Source organism: Haliotis rufescens, unplaced genomic scaffold (genome assembly GCF_023055435.1).
Source record: "Haliotis rufescens isolate VD_foot unplaced genomic scaffold, xgHalRufe1.0.p SCAF_13, whole genome shotgun sequence".
Lineage (NCBI taxonomy): Eukaryota > Metazoa > Mollusca > Gastropoda > Lepetellida > Haliotidae > Haliotis > Haliotis rufescens.
In genome coordinates this window covers 18,986,684-19,007,225 of record NW_025963813.1, presented here as the reverse complement: position 1 = coordinate 19,007,225, position 20,542 = coordinate 18,986,684, and the positions used below count along the sequence as shown (strand labels likewise).

The 20,542-nt window shown below is 41.0% G+C and overlaps 1 protein-coding gene across 2 annotated transcripts in view; it reads left to right on the top strand.

The window, feature by feature from the left end:
- Positions 1-7,731: 7,731 nt before the first annotated feature.
- Positions 7,732-20,542, top strand: part of LOC124132255 (methylenetetrahydrofolate reductase-like) — a 28,160-nt gene continuing 15,349 nt past the window's right edge. Inside the window, exons 1-5 of one of the 2 annotated variants that reach the window (XM_046496097.2) lie at positions 7,732-7,853; positions 12,035-12,288; positions 16,303-16,544; positions 17,357-17,473; positions 19,058-19,251. In XM_046496097.2, coding sequence (XP_046352053.2) covers positions 12,047-12,288; positions 16,303-16,544; positions 17,357-17,473; positions 19,058-19,251 — 795 coding nt within the window. In that variant the 5' untranslated portion in view covers positions 7,732-7,853; positions 12,035-12,046. Of the gene's footprint in view, positions 7,854-9,253; positions 9,351-12,034; positions 12,289-16,302; positions 16,545-17,356; positions 17,474-19,057; positions 19,252-20,542 lie in introns of those variants that run through there. The other variant, XM_046496096.2, reaches the window with a different exon arrangement.

Genomic DNA, 20,542 nt, shown 5'->3' with positions numbered 1-20,542 from the left:
TGACTAGGGCACGCGGAAACCGCGTTCGAGTACCGCATGCGTTAATGTGGCTACTATGTTAGTACTGCTCCCCCCTACCCCAGCCCCACCCCTTACAACCCCATGTAAGAGGACAGACCTTGAGATAGTCTGTCCTCGGAAAGCTGTGCTTGCTTGTCATGGCTGGCTAAATGAATCAGGTGGTCAGACTCAGCGACTTGGTTGATTGTATGTCATTGTACGCCGATGGTGTGGAACGTTGTTAATAATATCAATCCCTTGTTTGTCTGGTCCAGACTCGATATAAGGCTGGAATATTGCTGAGTACGGCGTATAACCAGAAACAAAACAAATCGGATGATCACATTGTGCGTCTTGTGCGTGATAGTGTAGCTGAAGCGGTCGTTGTCGTGCCCGGGTTAGAACTGGTCATCAGCAGCCCATGCTGTCTCAATGGCATTGTGTGACATTGTCAGGCTCGCTGACTTGGTTGAAGCATGTCTTCGTATCCCAATTGCGTGGATCGAAGCTCATGATGTCTATCACTGGATTGTCTGGTTCATAATCGACTGGATAGACCGCTTCATATTGCTGGAATACTGCTGAGTGTGGCTTTACAACGAACACCCGGGTGCCTTTCTTAATAACGAAAGATATACTCTAACCCAAATTTGAACACGCCGTCGTACAGCTGGAATATTTCTGAGTGTGGTGTTAAACAACAAACAAAATCGGAATGCTTAAGGGGACTGTAGCAAGAAACTATTCTCCAGCAGCGTACATAGCCAAGATGTTGAACGTTTAAACATTTGTGTATTTAGATTTGCATGCGTCAGCTTGTCACGTTCTAAAAACGAACAAACTCACAACGATATATTAGAAATGATCAACACAGGTGACACATCTATACTCTGTTCACTGCATACATCGCATTTCTTCTGTGAAGCCGAGTTCCAATAAACGCAGGGTTCGTCAGAAGAAAGATCAACTTTAAAAAATGTACTTCCCAACACAGCCGAAACACTGCAACGGACCATCCAATTCCTCCGTGCACGGGTAGGGGCATCCTTGACTTCACTGAAAGGTCGGCAAATCGATCTGAGCCACAAGTATTGTTGATTTTCACTTGCCACAATAACACCCACTATATGTGATCAGATTGGGAATGCGTCTTCTACAACGAAAGCCTGAGGCTGATGGATAAGCTTCAAACTCGGCGATGGCTGGATCCTCAAAGGGGGTTAAAGTAGTGTAAAATTATTGTCCCCCTGAGAGGATACGTAAGACCGTGACTTTCAAAGCCACCTTTTTAATCGCAGCATATATGTTCCTTTAAATTGTGGCTAGATTTGTCAATAATCGCCAACAGCTGAAGGGATGATGTAAATCCGGCTGGGGTCCATGCAGGTAGCAAAAGTACTGTAAGTCCCCATGGACCCTAGCATGGTGGTCTACCTTCAGTTGCTGGCGATCTATAGCCCGTTTTTACTGTCATGTTTTGTATAGTGCTATTGATTTTATGATTAAATACTAGTTTTACATTTATTTCTGTGATATGTCTAGTTCTTTTACTGTCCCTCGTTGACAGGTTTTTACATAAGCTTCATTATATGTATTATACTTAACCATTGATAGTCACGATATGGCTGAAATATTGCCGATGTGACTTAAAACTTAACTCACTCACTCAAACTCGGCGATAGGTGCGTAGCCAGTTTGTTCAGTTTTTTGTCAGTGTTTTGAAGACTTTGGAACAGGTTTGTGCGGTCACAAAATGTTCATGATCGGCCCGGCACAGGACGTCCTTGGACAGAAACCAGGTTTCAGGAAACGACAAATCCAATTGCTGTTCACTTGCGCCAGGCAACCGCAGTTCAGATGTGCATGTAGCTATTCTGCATGCTCGGGGATCACGTGTTGTACCACCGTTAATAAATCAACACATTCTAGCCAGACGCCATTGGCATGTAGAGATTATAAACCTCCAGTGATGCATGACCATTGTTACAACAGGTTGTTCTTTTCTCCGAAAATCCCTCTTCCCACGGGATTCTCGAGCTGTGCGCTTTTGACTGAGAACTTTCGAGTGCTACAAATGAAATTTCAGAATTAAAGTTATGTCATGTAAACAAAAAAGCATCTTCATATCTGTCGGTTCATAAGTCAGATATAAACCTTCACCTATTGCTATCCGTGAAAATAATGATTTCCAGCGCAGGAAAAGCCCTTGGGCCTACGGACTTTGCCGGACTGCATTATGTTCACGGATAGCCCGCGGAGGCGGTTTATATCCTATACGTAGGAACTGGAGGAATCGTCGATGGTCTCGTGTAATGTTTTCAAATTCAGTCTGAACTCATGGATTGGTGAAGACGTGTCTGGGGTCGTCCAAACTGACGTCGTGCGAACGTCACGGTAAGGCGACATGACAGATTTAGGGGGCGAGTCTGTGATTATACGATTCGGGATCAACACGACTGCCAGAACGCCACTGCATATTGTCCATGCAAGGGTCAACCAAGACAACATACTGGCGCCAATAAATGTACCGTTTGCGCGCCATGTTGGTCAATGTTTTGTCTTTCAAGAGGATAACGCTCGTTCCCACCATGTGTTCCTGACCTCCCCCAGCAGCAAAACGTCCCCAGAATGCAATGGCCATGGAAAACGGCAGGCGCATGATCGTGAGACGTGTACGCCGACGTCATAGGCCACCCGCTACGTCAGCCGAACTGGGCCAGGCGCTGCAAGAGGAGTGGACACGACTACCTCAAATTGTCATTGGCAGGTTGATTTGGAACATACCACGCCCTAAAGACAAATATTTTACTAATCATAGGGGCATGATCCATTATTGATCAAGCCATCGGAGACGCTCATTTGTTTCACTACACACCCATCTTGCCTTTCTTTGTTAGCACCCTAATACACCGCCATCATATTCTGATGATACCCATGTTACACCTTGTGCTTCCCTTTTCTTATGCATCCATTGCCCGATTCTTTCATGTTCCTATAGTTAATCTGTCATGCCATCAGCTTAATCTGTTATGTCGGGTTATCCTTAACTTCTTTTGAGCACTATAGTGTCCTGCACACCGCAGGTCAAGACACGACGATAATGTAAAGAAATCATCAGTGCAGAGAAACGTGGAGAGAAGGTCAAAATGTGTCGGTAGCCGTTCATGGAGCCGTCAAGAAATAGTGAGTATGGTTTTACGCTGCTTTCAGCAATATTCCAGCAATATCACGGCGGGGGACACACGAAATGGGCTTCACACATCGTACCCACGTCGGGAATCGAACCCGGGTCTTCGGCGTTACGAGCGAACGCTTTAACCACTGGGCTACCCGACCGCCCCGCCAAGAAATATACACCGGGTATCTAATTAATGCCAGGTCTCTAATATACAACGGGTCTCCGATAAACGCCAGATGCTGAACATACGTCTGTTGATGGAAATACGGCACTCTCAATCAAACATGAGCTGTGTGCATCGTTGCCTGGACGCCACAACTAGCAATATTACAGCTGTGTCACTACGACCGTTGTACAGTCGACCTTTTACAATACAATGCAGCATTAGGGAATGAATTTATGGATGTCAACTTCTTTATTATGAGGAACACATCGTTCCTCATAATAAAGAAGTTGACATCCATAAATAATCTTCCTTATGTGTGTCTAAATGCCTTTCAAAGATTTAATGCAGCATTACATTGATGTATTCATCGAAAAAAGAGACCGCAAACACAAAGGTCTGCATGAATAGTGTATGTCAGTATACCGTATAAGCTACCGAACCTGCATTCCCGCTTTCAAGACCAAGACCAGACAGCAGCTGCTCATATTTGATAGGGGAAATTTTTATCTTTCTATGTCACGTGTGTATTTAAATCTATCTGACATATCTGATTGCCCCTGTCAAACGTTGAGTAGTATGATTGAATGTCTGGACTGACGACTCAAGGACGTTCCAGGGCGTTGGAACACTAAACATAACACTACGAATACTGTCCTACTTGACTTGGACTTCCACGGAGGAACGTCGCCTACATGAGACGTTACGGACGCTAAGGTCCTCAGCAGTTGGATTAATTACACCAACAATGGTGTGGGAATATATTCGATAGCTTTCATGATGCAGACCCCGCTATATGGGAGGAGCTTCGCTGTAGCCTCATACTTGACATCTTGCAGTATCGCAGACATTCTCATGCTTGACATCTTGCAGTATCACAGGCACCCTCATACTTGACATCTTGCAGTATCACAGACACCCTCATACTTGACATCTTGCAGTATCACAGACACCCTCATACTTGACATCTTGCAGTATCACAGACACCCTCATACTTGACATGTTGCAGTATCACAGACAACCTAATACTTGACATCTTGCAGTATCACAGACACCCTCATACTTGACATCTTGCAATATCACAGACACCCTCATACTTGACATCTTGCAGTATCACAGGCACCCCCATACTTGACATCTTGCAGTATCACAGACACCCCCATACTTGACATCTTGCAGTTGCAGACATCTTGCAGTTGCGGACATCTTGCAGTATCACAGACATCCCTAAACTTTAACACCTTGCAGTATCACAGAAGCCCCCATACTTGACATCTTGCAGTTTCAGACGTCTTGCAATATCACAGACACCTCCATACCTGACATCTTGCAGTATCAAAGACACCCCCATACTTGACATCTTGCAGTATCACAGACATCCCCATACTTGACACCTTGCAGAATTAAAGACCCCCTCATACTTGACATCTTGCAGTATCACAGACAACCTCATACTTGACATGTTGCAGTATCACAGACACCCTCATACTTGACACCTTGCAGTATCACAGACACCCTCATACTTGACACCTTGCAGTATCACAGACACCCTCATACTAGACACCTTGCAGTATCACAGACACCCTCATACTTGACATCTTGCAGTATCACAGACACCCTCATACTTGACATCTTGCAGTATCACAGGCACCCTCATACTTGACATCTTGCAGTATCACAGACAACCTCATACTTGACATCTTGCAGTATCACAGACACCCCCATACTTGACATCTTGCAGTTGCAGACATCTTGCAGTATCACAGACACCCCTAAACTTTAACACCTTGCAGTATCACAGAAGACCCCATGCTTGATATCTTGCAGTTGCAGACGTCTTGCAATGTCACAGACACCCCCATACTTGACATCTTGCAGTTGCAGACATCTTGCAGTATCACAGAAATCCCCAAACTTTAACACCTTGCAGTATCACAGACACCCCCACACTTGATATCTTGCAGTTGCAGACGTCTTGCAATATCACAGACACCCCCATACTTGACATCTTGCAGTATCACAGACACCCCCATACTTGACATCTTGCAGTTCCAGACGTCTTGCAATATCACAGACACCCCCATACTTGACATCTTGCAGTTGCAGACATCTTGCAGTATCACAGACAATCCAATACTTGACACCTTACAGTTACAGACGTCTTGCAATATCACAGCCACCCCCATACTTGACACCTTGCAGAATTAAAGACCCCCTCATACTTGACATCTTCCAGTATCACAGACAACCTCATACTTTACATGTTGCAGTATCACAGACACCCCCATACTTGACACCTTGCAGAATTAAAGACCCCCTCTTACTTGACATCTTGCAGTATCACAGACAACCTCATACTTGACATGTTGCAGTATCACAGACACCCCCATACTTGACATCTTGCAGTTGCAGACATCTTGCAGTATCACAGACATCCCCAAACTTTACCGCCTTGCAGTATCACAGACAATCCAATACTTGACACCTTACAGTTACAGACGTCTTGCAATATCACAGACACCCCCATACTTGACATCTTGCAGTTGCAGACATCTTGCAGTATCACAGACATCCCCAAACTTTAACACCTTGCAGTATCACAGACAATCAAATACTTGACACCTTACAGTTACAGACGTCTTGCAATATCACAGACACCCCCATACTTGACATCTTGCAGTTGCAGACATCTTGCAGTATCACAGACAATCCAATACTTGACACCTTGCAGTTACAGACGTCTTGCAATATCACAGCCACCCCGATACTTGACGCCTTGCAGAATTAAAGACCCCCTCATACTTGACATCTTGCAGTATCACAGACAATCCAATACTTGACACCTTACAGTTACAGACGTCTTGCAATATCACAGCCACCCCCATACTTAACATTTTGCAGTATCACAGACATCCCCATACTTGACACCTTGCAGAATTAAAGACCCCCTCATACTTGACACCTTGCAGAATTAAAGACCCCCTCATACTTGACATCTTGCAGTATCACAGACACCCTCATACTAGACACCTTGCAGTATCACAGACACCCTCATACTAGACACCTTGCAATATCTCAGACACCCTCATACTAGACACCTTGCAGTATCACAGACACCCTCATACTTGACACCTTGCGATATTAAAGACACCCCCATACAAGACCTTGCAGTTGCAGACATGTTGCAATATCACAGACACCCTCATACTTTGACACCACGCAGTATCACAGACACCTAGCTTGCAGTATCACAGACACCCTCATACCTGACAGCCTGTAGTATCACAGACACCTAGCTTGCAGTATCACAGACACCCTCATACCTGACAGCCTGTAGTATCACAGACACTCCAATACTTGACACCTTGCAGTTGCAGACATCTTGCAGTATCACAGACACCCTCATACTTGACACCTTGCAGTATCACAGACACATTGCAGTATCACAGACACCCCCATACTTGACACCTTAATTGCAGTTGCAGACATCTTGCAGTATCACAGACACCCCCATACTTGACACCTTGCAGTATCAGAGACACCCCCATACTTGACACCATAAGGTTGTTTATATTTAGGGATATTTTAGACAAAAATACACTGTCAAGGAAAATATACATGTGATGCAGATTTTGCTGCACTTTTTGAATAAGTAAACAAACTGAACAATAATTCCAAGCACCAGGCGAATCGCACCCCTTGTCATAAGATAGGCCGTTCCAAATAGCCATCACGCCTCGGATACCACGTAAATTCGTAATTATAGTAACCAACCGTGACTCCGACTCGTGCGGCACGTAAACACCACGTGGTGACAATGTTCAATTATGTACATCAAGGGCAAGGTCGGTATTTGCCTCACTGTATGTAAATCAATGCATGTATGCTCTGGCTTTCGGAGTACTGACAGCATAGTGACATGTTTGTTACATTTAGGCCACGTCAGTATGCAAGGTATAGTCAGATTGGTTACCATTTAGTCAAACAGTGGATGGAGTAATTATAAACACATCGTATAACGGCTCAGTCTGCGCTCGCTATTAAGAAAGCCATCATAACGGTGCCTAGGGGACTAGTCTTTTATTATAGGGGGCGGGGTGTGAGGCTTGGGCGAGTCTAAATTTGCTACCCGGGTACCCACTCGAGGTGGGGAGTTTCTTACTGGCAAAAGTATATATATATATAGTATAAAACGATCTCATCGTGCATATAATGAAGTTGACTGAAGCTTTAAATTGTCTTTACTAAAACATATAAAAATCAGAAGGAATGTAGCTATGAAAATTTATTGTTAATGTCATAAAAAAATATATCACATGACTAACCACGGGTCCGGGGTCCTACTCAGTATACCCACCCGACTCGAGTACCCGAGTTCCCAGCCCTAGCGGGGTGTGTACGTAAACACCTTTCAGAAGCAAGTCGATTGTTGAATAGCTGATTGAAGTGAAAGGCGCATGCACCGAGGGCTGTTATCAACTAGGATTACCAATCCCCTTTGAATTACTGTTGGTATGGTGTTGTAAGGTTGCCTGTTTATGTAATGTGATATATGTACTCTGCTCTGTTGCATGATATAAACCGCCTTCGGCTGCTTCGTGTTGCCGGTGCGTTTACATATCCATGTAGCGCATCCCATGCATGAGACAAGCACACCTGTGTATATATCTATGTCGTGATCAATATGCAGCGTTACAGTCATAATAGGTACAGTGTACATGCGCGTGTTATTTCCCTCGAGAAAATCTCGCTTTCGCTCTATCCGTTTTCGTATATACATATATAGTATTTTGTTTGTTTGTTGTTAAACGCACCCATATCCCAGCTATATGACGGCAGTCTGTAAATTATCGAGTCTGGACCAAACAATCCAGTGACTGATATTATAAGCATCGATCAACGCAATTGGGATACGATGACACGCATCAACCAAGAGAGCGAGCCTGACCATCCGATCCCGTTGTTCTTATGACAAGCATAGTCGCCTCTTACGACAAGCATGCATATGTTGCTGAAGATCAATTCTAACCAGGATCTTCACAGGGGAGACAAGCATATGGGTTGATTCACGAGTGACAAACAGAGTGAAAGTGATGTTTCTTTTACCCGCTGCGGCAAAATATTTGCGCGGCGAGAACACGTGTAGAGAATGAAATACATAATGTTGAAATATCGACGCGGTGGTCTTTTTATCAATGGGCATCTTATTTCCCATCGTTTTCTTTTCCCAAAATTCGATGAAAACGGGATTTTAAAGAGAGTTAGTGAAAGGTTACATTTTCAGTCTTTTTCGATGAAACAACAGCAAAAATAGAACAAAAAGTAGAAACCACTGATGTAACCATACGTTGTACTAAATTTGTCAATCTCATTTAAATCAGATATCTTAGTATCTGATTTGAATGAAGTTGCTAAGGTTTGTTACTTAAACCTGAACGTTTTTAGAATGACATTATGAAATCTATCAAGTTTTATTGAGCTATCAATGTTCTTGTGAAGAAACGTTAAGTCTTAAGGTACTGGTCATGTATCACAGGGTTGGTTTGGGGCGGTGAGATTGGTCTTTAGACTGTATCATATTTTTCCCATTTTCTTCAATAAATATGTTCTAAAATACAGTGAAGCCGTTATGGTTTATTTTCCAGTCTTTTAGAATAAAACACAAGTTTATCATCAGTATTGTCAGTGACGGAAATTTACAAGCGACCTACAACCACGAACTGTTTACAGAAAGTTTACGTTGACCCAAACTGTCAATGTCACACAATCTCATCTCGTCAAACTATTAGAACCACGTATTTTTTCCAGTAGTCTCCCCTTAGTATACAGGTTGTCCGCAAGGTTGACCTAGAATGCTCAATTTTGATTGGTTTCTGATAGCATAAATACGGCTGAGGCCCCACACACAGCCTCTTCGTTAGTTGTCAATCGGTGGGTGACAGTGACTTCACGTTGCAATTGATTTCTAAGTTGTCTATGCCTCGAAAAATGTATTAAGTGCAAGTGCAGGTAATTTTATTCGTTAGACGAATGTTCATGTGTCCTTGAAAAATTAACCTAACACGTGCAGGGACCGTGATTGCATATTTATAGCATTATTTAGACTTTATCGTTTTGACAATGTGCAGAGTCTTTTAAAACAAAGGATGCTCTTGTGCATATATTAGGGCCTACAGGTATAAGCTAGTTCTTGACCTCCGACGTATATAAAACATTTTTATCAAACTGTATATGTATTTTGTTGCAAATGCAGAAATATCAAAACATTTCAGTGATGATCTAGTCTCTATGTTGCCATAATAAAGACACGAGTCTGCTGTCAGATCAGCTGATAACTGTCAAATACTTACACCACAAGACTAAGCCAGCGGTGGGAACTAACCTTTTTAGTCCACTAGTTCTTATAATGATAACATATAGCAAACACCTTAAAGTGGTATATTGGGCAGTGGCAATTAGCTAACTCTGAAATTACTGAAGTAATATGTATATGCAAATCATGAATCTGATCTGTTTGAATCGTTGCTAGTGTAAGTAAAGGTAATCTGCTGTTGCATGTTAATATGTAAATAGGACTTACTAGAGACACTCCCATGATGTTTATCGCATTCTTATTCACAAATTACTACTACAGTAGCGGAAATATATGGCACTCAAACAGATAATTTGTTTAATTTGTTCCTGTATTTCACAATTGTGGTTTTCAAATAATTATCTCAAGTTCTGATTAGTCATCACTTAGTAATCATCAAACTGATATGGGTGATGACAATGGGTCAGGATTTATAAATAATGTTTATCATTGTTTTGATTTAAAATTTCAAAGTAAACAAACTGTTTGTCAGAAAACTTTCAGTTTTATTCCAAAATACAGCGGTTGATTACATGTTAACTTCACAGCAACTGTTGGGTGGCAAGTGAATAATGGGAATTTGTCAGTTTTCCCAATGCTTTTTTTCCTTTTTGGTCCGATATCATGTGGCAAACTAACTCTTTGTTTGGAGTCAACGTAATGCATTAGCTATAGCACAGACTTTGTGCCAAAATTGAACATAAAACTTGAGTACTAAATGTAAAATTTAGTATGAAACGGAAGTTGAGCCAGTCTTTGAGACTAAAGGGTCCGAGAAACGCAAGATTTTTTTAACTCTTTTTTTTTAAGCAAAGGAATTGTATAAAAAAAAACCTTGACTCTTATCAAGGAGAATTGTTTCTTTATTTTGAATGCTGCTAATAGGGTAGAATTTATTTAATCATGAAAATGAAATGCAGGAGACAAAAACAAATGTATATGTATGTGTGTTGTTAAATTCAGGTTAATTTACAACAGAAGTTTTCTGTAAACAGATGCAAAGTACAAATAAAATACAGTTAACATGCACTGGCTTGTCTGGTCCAGACTCAGTAACTGACGCAGGGTTCAGAATTCCTTGTTTTGTTGTGTCATTAGCATGGTGGAAATAAGTTCCTGGTACCTTAAGGCATCTGTAACTGTGTTAGTGCCCTATGGCACACCTTGGCATCTGTGTGACGGGTTTGTGACAAACATTGGGATACGTTCCTGTCCCAGCATGGATTCAATCTGATACAGTTTGTTGCCCTTTATTGTCAGTTCAACTGGTCTCTTGATAACATAACTGATCGTTTTCCTGCTGGATATATTTCCTGTTGAAGGAGCTTGTTGCTGTGTTACGAATGTATACACGGAAGGCTTTTGTTGTGAAATCTGCTGAGTAAAGTGCTGCTTTGAACACACAAAAAATTGATTTTGTCAGTTGGTAAATCCCAATAGAGAAGTTGTTTGTCAATGGAAGGGATTTGTTAGGCCATTCTCAAACATTGAAACAGAATGTGGCCTGGTCTGAATGTTTGTCATCAATAAGTTACAGCTTAGACTTTGGTTTAAAAAAACATAATTGATGTGGTTCTGATTATCAAACCAACTCTAAAATAAGGTGCCGACTTTATTAGTGGCACCGCTGGTTGTGACAAAAGGAAGAGCTAATGAACTTGCTGACAGAATCGCCCCAATGGTGGAGATGCTTGCTCATCATGTCGATCACTGGTTTGTCTGGTCCAGACTAGATTATTTTCAGCCATTGTATTGCTGAGTGCACCATTAAACAGCAAACAAATGAACAGAAATATCGTGGAATTAAGTGTAATCTGAACCTCAACATTATGTTCATGGGGATTAGATAATCATACTAGCCTTGTGTATAATACTTACCAAACTTCATAATAGTTAAGGTCAGTATTCAAAATAGCCACCTGCCTGCTATTCAAATGCTAGTGACTTTTAAAGTCATCTTCCTGAGGCAAGGGAATTAACTGACTGTAAAAGAACAGTTTCAACCCTTGTTGAACTAGGCTGGAATTTCTGTGCTCAACCAGTGGCTATTGCAACTTATGTCCCTTCTATGTCCCTCCTATTGACCAATCAGATTCCACCTCTCGTATCACTTGCATTTGCTTGATTGTCATGATGATTTGATCAATAATAAAAATCTATATTGTGATAAACGGGTCTTACTTTGTGAAGTGCATCAAGTCACATGGGCACCTTGATTAAAAACTTAAAAGGATTATGATGTAGTTGCTTGTTTCTGTCAAAAAAATATATTTTCGGAGACTAAGCATTAATCTGGACTGGTGGCTAGAGTGAGTTATATTTTCTGTCTTTTTGTTTTCAGTTCAATTGAGTCATGCCTGAGATCGAGAAGCTGTGTGCCAATGCGAGCAGTACATCTGACAGCTCTTCGTCTGGATCTTCCGAAGGGGGAGTATCTCCAGGGTCGTCACGGTGCCCCACCCCACTTCACTGGACCCCTCGGTACCACAGACTGATTGACCGCATCAACCGCAGGATTGGTTCTGGAGATCACTTTTTCTCACTTGAATATTTCCCACCCAGAACAGCCAATGGAGCAGTCAATCTTATTGGAAGGTGATTTTTGTTTTTTTCACTCAGTTATTATTAGGCTTGAATAATACTGTCTTCTTGTGCACCAGAAAATGACCCCTACTTTATATTTATTTTTACAATTTTGTAATTAGCATATTGAAGGCCTACTTCTATTTGTTCTTAGCTCATCGGGATCAATAAATTATCCAATCTCATTAAAATCAGATCTTAGTTCTTGCTACCGCTAAACAAAGATCTGAGGACATCCCATGACGGGTTACGTCAGACCGACCTTGAGCGAACTTTGACTGACCAATGGAATGACCAATCAGAAGGCAGCTTTCTCGTGCTTTATGGCACAAATTCAAATTGGCGACTACGCTTCAAAACATATTTTGACAAATTCTCGATTGCAAATTTGAAACCTGAACAAAAGAACATTCTGGAATGGCTAATAGATGGGCTAGCTTGTATGAATTCAGTCGTTAAACCCGTAACTATCGTTTGGAATATAGTTTTCAAGGTTGCATGATTAGAAATCACATTCAGACTGTCACTTTCATAATCTAGTAAGCGACGCTCTGATTGGCAGCATCAGAAATTGGCACTAGTCCTGTACTCCTTACCAAACTGCCCAATAGTAAAGGTATCCTAAGGACTAGTAGAAATTGGCCCATTTTAAGGGTTTTGCTATATGTTATCATTATAAGGACTAGTGGACAAAAACTTAGTTTCTAACCCTGATTGGTCGGATGAAAGGTCGTTCTGACGTGACCCCTAATGGGATGTCTTCCGATCTTTTTAAGCGGTAACGAAAACTAAGGTCTGACTTTAATGAGGTTTAAAATTATCAATACCGAAAGTAAATGATAACATGAGTCTAAAAAAGTTATCTGAAGTCCTGGAAGTTACAAGAAAGGCATCTTTCATCTAAAACATTCCTTACCAAATGCATTGATACTTTATCGGAGGTTTGTTTCCAGTCCAATAAGACTATGAATCTAATTACTCTTACTTGAACCAGCCGACACGAAACAACGACACCTCCCTCACTTGACATGCTTGATGGCTGTAGATTTGACCACAAAGAACATCCAGGCCACTTTGAAAGTAGGCAGTGAACAACATGTTTTTTATATCCACTCACATTAATCTCCTGACACATTCTGTGTCATATTAATTTGGTGACAGTTATTTCATGATTTATGGTACCCTTTGTATACAACATGTACAAATTTTAGAAATGCCAAAACCATGTTGTTCTCTTTGAAGTTGAAATTTTCAACCTAATCAGCAAACAATAACATCAAGACTGTAGACTTTAATTTCCATGATAGTATGGAGTGATAGCAATTCGAGTAAACAATATCCTCACAAACTTAACTTCAGCTGCTTAACCAGTGATGTAACCTCCATGAAATCAAAAGCAGGAAATTCCAGACAGGTCATATTAAGAGATAGGTCAGGTCACAGTCGAAGATTGTACAGGTTCCAAGTGTTGTTTACCACAACCCCCACCCCCACCCTGCCACCCCCCTCAAGGAATTACATCCTCCCATCCGGGGACATTTTGTGTGTGCTGCCTTTAACTTGAAAACTACTCTATAGATTTTTTTTAAACTTGGTGAACAATTTCTTTAGCAATAGGAGAGGTGCAGTGTGTAGTTTGATTCAATATTTGGATTTCCTGAGCTATTTTTTATTTTTCACTTTGAATATTTTTATTGAAACATTTGTGTGACCTATAACTTGAAAACTACTGGATGGATTCTTTTTTTTAAATTTAGGGTAGACTTTCTTTACTCATAGGTGGGGGAAGTGCAAAATTTGATTTTGATATGTGTGTTTTTCTTAAAAAAATTATTTTTTTCATGTTTTGAAGTTGAATATTTTTTTATTTCAACATTTGTGCGACCTCTTACTTTAAATCTACTTCATGGATTTTCTTCAAATTGGGGGTACAGATTTTATACCAATAGGAGAGGTGCAGTGCAAAGTTTGATTTCGATAAGTGGGTTCGATAAAATATTGCTTGTTCATGGTTTGAACTTTGAAATATGTTGGACTCAGTCTGGGTAGTTAGTGAGCCCTGCTCACATTCTGCCTTGTTGTGAGCTGTTATGTATGTCATGTTTCCGCCAGTGTGCAGAGTACCTGACGTGACTATAAAATCTAATATGTCCACATATACATGTCTCGCTATATTAAATGCGGACAAGGATCACTCATTACTTTTATATGTATCAAACTGCTGGTATTTCAGTGATGTCCAATTTGGCATGCTTGGTAGCAGGCACACATTGAACATCCAATTACCATGTGATATGAGGGTTTGAAGGACTCATTAATATTAGCCTAAACGAAAAGGCTAAAAGCAGGTATAACAGAAGAGAGGTTATTTTGTGTTTTGTTGTACATGTAAACATTCCAATTTAAGAATAATTTAAAACAAGGACCTGGAAAGACCATAGGTTGGCATCTGCTGAGGTTTTCTGAAGACAAAAAAACACCTGTTTTCACAAATGTATTTACATTTGATAAATTTTGGCAAAGCACAATAAGGGGGGACAACTCTGCAAGACGAAACACATTGATGCAATGCATGAGAAGACTGCAAAATAGCTGGACTGTGACTGTTGCTCACTCTGTTGATAATGTTTTATAACTTCATTTAGTATTCAACGTGTTGTTTAATACCAATATTGACAGGAATGTAGGGTCGTAACAATGTATCAAACAAAGCATGTATTTATCCATGGGCCAATGGCATAATATCAATAAGTTAATATGTTCAATCAAAGCCACCTTACACCGGCTACTAATAGGCATTATACAAGGAAATAGCAACCTCCCTCGGTAATCTGGTGCATCTGGGCTGTGTTGGACTTTGACATGACAAATAATGCATGGAAATCTACAGAGGTTAAAGTCGTCCTCATGCTATCATAGTACTATTACAAAAGAGAGAATTCAATGTCGAGGGGAATTTCCGAGTGACTCCATTCCTTAAATATAATGGAGCCGAGACTCAATACTTCTAAGGAATGGAGGGTTACTAGGATATTCCCCTACTTGAAACACATCCCTACATTTACATTTCATAAAACATTATCTTGTGGAAAATATTTTGAAAAAAACGCGCCAGAACTCTTCGTAGCCCGCATTTATACTGCATGACTCACCAATTGTGTGATGCAGTTGGATTGTGTTCTGTGCCACTGTTGTAAATACACCAGGCGCCGTTAGGGTTCGATCTTTAACTTACATGGTTCTTTACACTTCCTTGGGATCCTAAACAAGTAGTTTATCAATGACTGGCACGTTCTGAAGACATGCTGATGTGGATCCCTAAACAACATGATCAAGAAATGATATGTTTAACCAATTTTTTGCTTTATTCATCAAAGGTTTATTCTAATTGGGTTTATGATGAACATCTTTGAAGTTTTATTATACATATTATTTTCTGAGATTTTAGGATTATACAAATATTTGACGGGATCGAAATTAACCTAGAAATTCTACTAGCCCGAATAGTGTTTGTTGTTAAATGCCACACTCTGCAGTAAAAAATTAGCTGTAAATTGTTGATGTCATTCGACATTTCTGGTTTTCTAAGATGGCAATCTTGATCAATGCATTTTCCCAAAAGAGTGCTGAAGAGGATTAAGAAATAATGGGTAATAAAGAAATTATTACACTCAAATGTGTGTCATACTGATTTTACGAAACCTGTGTAAGAATTCATGTATTGCCTCGCTTGGAAAATACAAGAATTCTGACACTTGTTTCATAAATTCAGTGTGGCACACATGCTTGTTTCATAACCTCTATGCATATACCTGGTAGAATACATTATACGATTGGGAAAGATGCTGACATAGTTGAGATGGTTCCACAGCATTAGAAATTGGCACTAGTCCTGTGGTCCTTACCAAACTGGCCAACAGTTAAGGTATCGTAAGGACAAGTAGAAATGTGCCATTTTTAGGGTTTTGCTATGTTGTCATTGTAAGGACTATTGGACTAAAATGTTAATTTCTACCCTTGTTCCAGGTTTGAGAGGATGGGTCAGGGCAAGCCGCTGTTCTGTGACATCACCTGGCATCCGGCTGGAGACCCCTCCAACACAGAGAAGCCCACCAGCTCCACGTGTATGGCCGGCACGATGCTCAACTACTGCGGCATCGAGACCATGCTCCACATGACGTGTTGCAACATGACCATTGACACCATCAAGTCCAACCTTCAGAAGGCCAAGGACCTTGGCATCAGGAACATCCTGGCACTGAGAGGAGGTAGGCTGGTGCTCCAACTGGGATAAGGGAGTGGTAATTTATTGTGGGGATTAGAGTTGGGGCGGGGCATAAAAATATGAAACCGCGAAAGAGTGGGGTTGCCAAATTTGTCAGAACAGTTGGGGGGTAGGGCATTAAGAAATGTCAGTTATTTCTTTTCAAATAAAAACATAAAAAATGTTCAAACATTATTTAGGGACTAGTAATTCATAATAAGGAACGGGGGTGTTGAGGGTCATGAAATATTTTTTACATGTATTTATGGGGATGAATGAAAATGTGACAGTCTCTGGCATTGACTACTGTTATGGCAACAGTGAATATGTTTTTGTCAGCCTTGTAAAGGTTAATGGACTTCTTTGGTCCACTGGAATGGCAAGTTTAAGAAATGAGGAAATTGTTTTGAAATTGTTACGATTAATGACTGGTATTTTCTTCTTGGTTGCTTGTTTGGGGCTTACCATAGTAATGTAGGAGTAAGGATTTTATGCATGCCCATAACAAAAGGGATGATTTAAAAGGTTTTTTTAACATTTGAACAGGAGCAAATCTTGGGCCCAACCTGATTTACTTTTGGAATAGCGGGTAAACAATGGGTAAAGGGGATATTGACACTGAATATTCATCATTGAGAAAGTATTTACTGATGGATAAAAGTTTTCATTTTTTTCAGCCCTACATGTGCAATTGGTTAGGTTATTAGTTGAAAACCTTCACATTGTTGTAAGAATAAAGGCTATATGTCAGACATGTGAACATATCAGATAATGTAATAAAGGTTTCCTGAGTATGATTAATCCCCGATATTTCAGACCCCCCGACAGAGGAGGACGACTGGCAGCCAGTTGAAGGAGGGCTCAACTATGCTGTCGACCTCGTCCGCCTCATCAAGAGGGAATATGGAGATCACTTCGTTGTCTGTGTTGCAGGTAGGCGTCCAGTGTTTCACATTAAATATAGTTCATTTTGAAAATTCTCACGAATATGTTCTCAGTTTTATTCAGAATTCTAATTAACACCTCTTGTGTTTCTTGAAGATTTAATCTTGACAATAACATCATACTGAATTTGATTCATGTTATTAACACCTTATGTTTCAGTACATGGGCAAAAAATCATACAAATCAATAGAAGGGTTTGATCTAGGGATAAGCATTATATGTATCTGATTATGTGATTTGTATAAATACATGATGAAAGGGACATAACTCTACTTGTACACATTTGAACAAAAATGCTAAATCATTTGTTTTAGTGATTTTACCAGTGTGTATATATATATATATATATATATATATATATATATATATATATATATGCTATCCTGCTATCGTATTTGGTTTGTGATACTGTTTTTACTTAGTTGATGGCATGTCAATGTGCCCTGTTGGCGTGGATAGTTGCACTTAAATATCTATAATCAGATTGTCTGATTGTTTGATTATTTATAGGCCACTGTCAAATAGCTGGAATATTGATGAGAGTGAGGCAGTGGTGTTTATGGTTGGTCGGGCAGTGTTTGTGGTGAGTCAGGTTGTGTTTGTGGTGAGTCAGGTTGTGTTTGTGGTGGGTCGGGCAGTGTTTGTGGTGAGTCGGGCAGTGTTTGTGGTGAGTCAGGTTGTGTTTGTGGTGAGTCAGGCAGTGTTTGTGGTAAGTCAGGTTGTGTTTGTGGTGAGTCAGGTTGTGTTTGTGGTGAGTCAGGCAGTGTTTGTGGTGAGTCAGGTAGTGTTTGTGGTTAGTCAGATTGTGTTTGTGGTGAGTCAGGTAGTGTTTGTGGTGAGTCAGGTAGTGTTTGTAGTGAGTCAGGTAGTGTTTGTGGTGAGTCAGGTAGTGTTTGTGGTGACTCAGGTAGTGTTTGTGGTGAGTCAGGTAGTGTTTGTAGTGAGTCAGGTAGTGTTTGTAGTGAGTCAGGTAGTGTTTGTGGTGAGTCAGGTAGTGTTTGTGGTTACTCAGGTAGTGTTTGTGGTGAGTCAGGTAGTGTTTGTAGTGAGTCAGGCAGTGTTTGTGGTGAGTCAGGTAGTGTTTGTGGTGACTCAGGTAGTGTTTGTGGTGAGTCAGGTAGTGTTTGTAGTGAGTCAGGTAGTGTTTGTAGTGAGTCAGGTAGTGTTTGTGGTGAGTCAGGTAGTGTTTGTGGTTACTCAGGTAGTGTTTGTGGTGAGTCAGGTAGTGTTTGTGGTGAGTCAGGTAGTGTTTGTAGTGAGTCAGGTAGTGTTTGTGGTGAGTCAGGTAGTGTTTGTGGTGAGTCAGGTAGTGTTTGTGGTGAGTCAGGTAGTGTTTGTGGTGACTCAGGTTGTGTTTGTGGTGAGTCAGGTAGTGTTTGTGGTGAGTCAGGTAGTGTTTGTGGTGAGTCAGGCAGTGTTTGTGGTGAGTCAGGTAGTGTTTGTGGTGAGTCGGGTAGTGTTTGTAGTGAGTGAGGTAGTGTTTGTAGTGAGTCGGGGAGTGTTTGTATTGAGTCAGCTAGTAATGTTTCCCAGAAGTTATCCCCCTTGCTGAATTCTACCCACTGTTAACAGGCTACCCCCAGGGGCATCCGGAGTGTACTTCCTACAAGGACGATCTCCGCCACTTGAAGGAGAAGGTTGATGCCGGAGCTGATTTCATCATCACACAACTCTTCTTTAAAGCAGAAACATTCCTCGCGTTTTTCCAAGACTGTCGTGAAATTGGCATAAACTGTCCCATCCTGCCAGGAGTCCTGCCCATCCAGGTGAGTCAAGATACAAGAGAATATTGTTTGTGACACGATCAGCTGGATGTTGTTTAGAATCCAAGAATCACTGTCATTATGATCCTTGTCTGTGAGCATTTCGGTGAACCTAAACTAACCCCTGAATCCATTCACCAGGTTTTCACAATCTTAAATTGCCTGTCCATGATTTTCATGAAATTTTACTAAGTAATTAAACGTCAAGATAAGAAAAAAGAAAATGGGTAAGGGAGGTAATTTGTATTGCCTAGAAACCAAAGACACCTCCAGTTTTAATGAACATAAAGACATCCTTTCCATCAAAAAGATTGTTTCTAGGGATTTTTTGTGTGTGTCAGTCAGTATTTCAACGTTGTATTACTTGCAAACTCTATCATAATCAATGGGACTGGCCGCTATGTTGCTGATATCGCCAGCCCAATTTACTGACATGTGAGCCCTGGAGAAATAGAGGATTCATGGGCAGCCTATGTGTTAAACATGAATGACCCGCATCATTTCGGGCTTTCCTCCCACAGTAAGCTGACATGCTGTGATATGACTGAAGTACTGTTCAATGCAACATTAAACCCTTCCCTACCCTACTCCTACTTACTGAGTAGAAAAATTGATTCAGGGAATGAACTGGTGAAAGTGGCGCACTGTATGCTGAGCCATGGTCCACATAATGACATGGATCCCGTGATCCACTGTATACTGAACCATGGTCCACAAAATGACATGGATCCCGTGGTCCACTGTATGCTGAACCGTGGTCCACATAATGACATGGATCCCGTGGTCCACTGTATGCTTAAACGTGGTCAACATAATGACATGGATCCCGTGGTCCACTGTATGCTTAAACGTGGTCCACATAATGACATGGATCCCGTGGTCCACTGTATGCTGAGCCATGGTCCTCATAATGACATGGATCCCGTGGTCAACTGTATGCTTAAACGTGGTCCACATAATGACATGGATCTCGTGGTCCACTGTATGCTGAGCCATGGTCCTCATAATGACATGGATCCCGTGGTCCACTGTATGCTTAAACGTGGTCCACATAATGACATGGATCCCGTGGTCCACTGTATGCTGAACCATGGTCCACAAAATGACATGGATCCCGTGATCCACTGTATGCTGAGCCATGGTCCACATAATGACATAGGTCCCATGGCCCACTGTATGCTGAGCCAATTTTTGGTTCCCTTGCTGTTATATTCATGAAAAGCATTGTAACAATATACTCACTAATGTTGCTCTGGTAACAAAAAGCTATTCACTGACTGACATCCATATATTC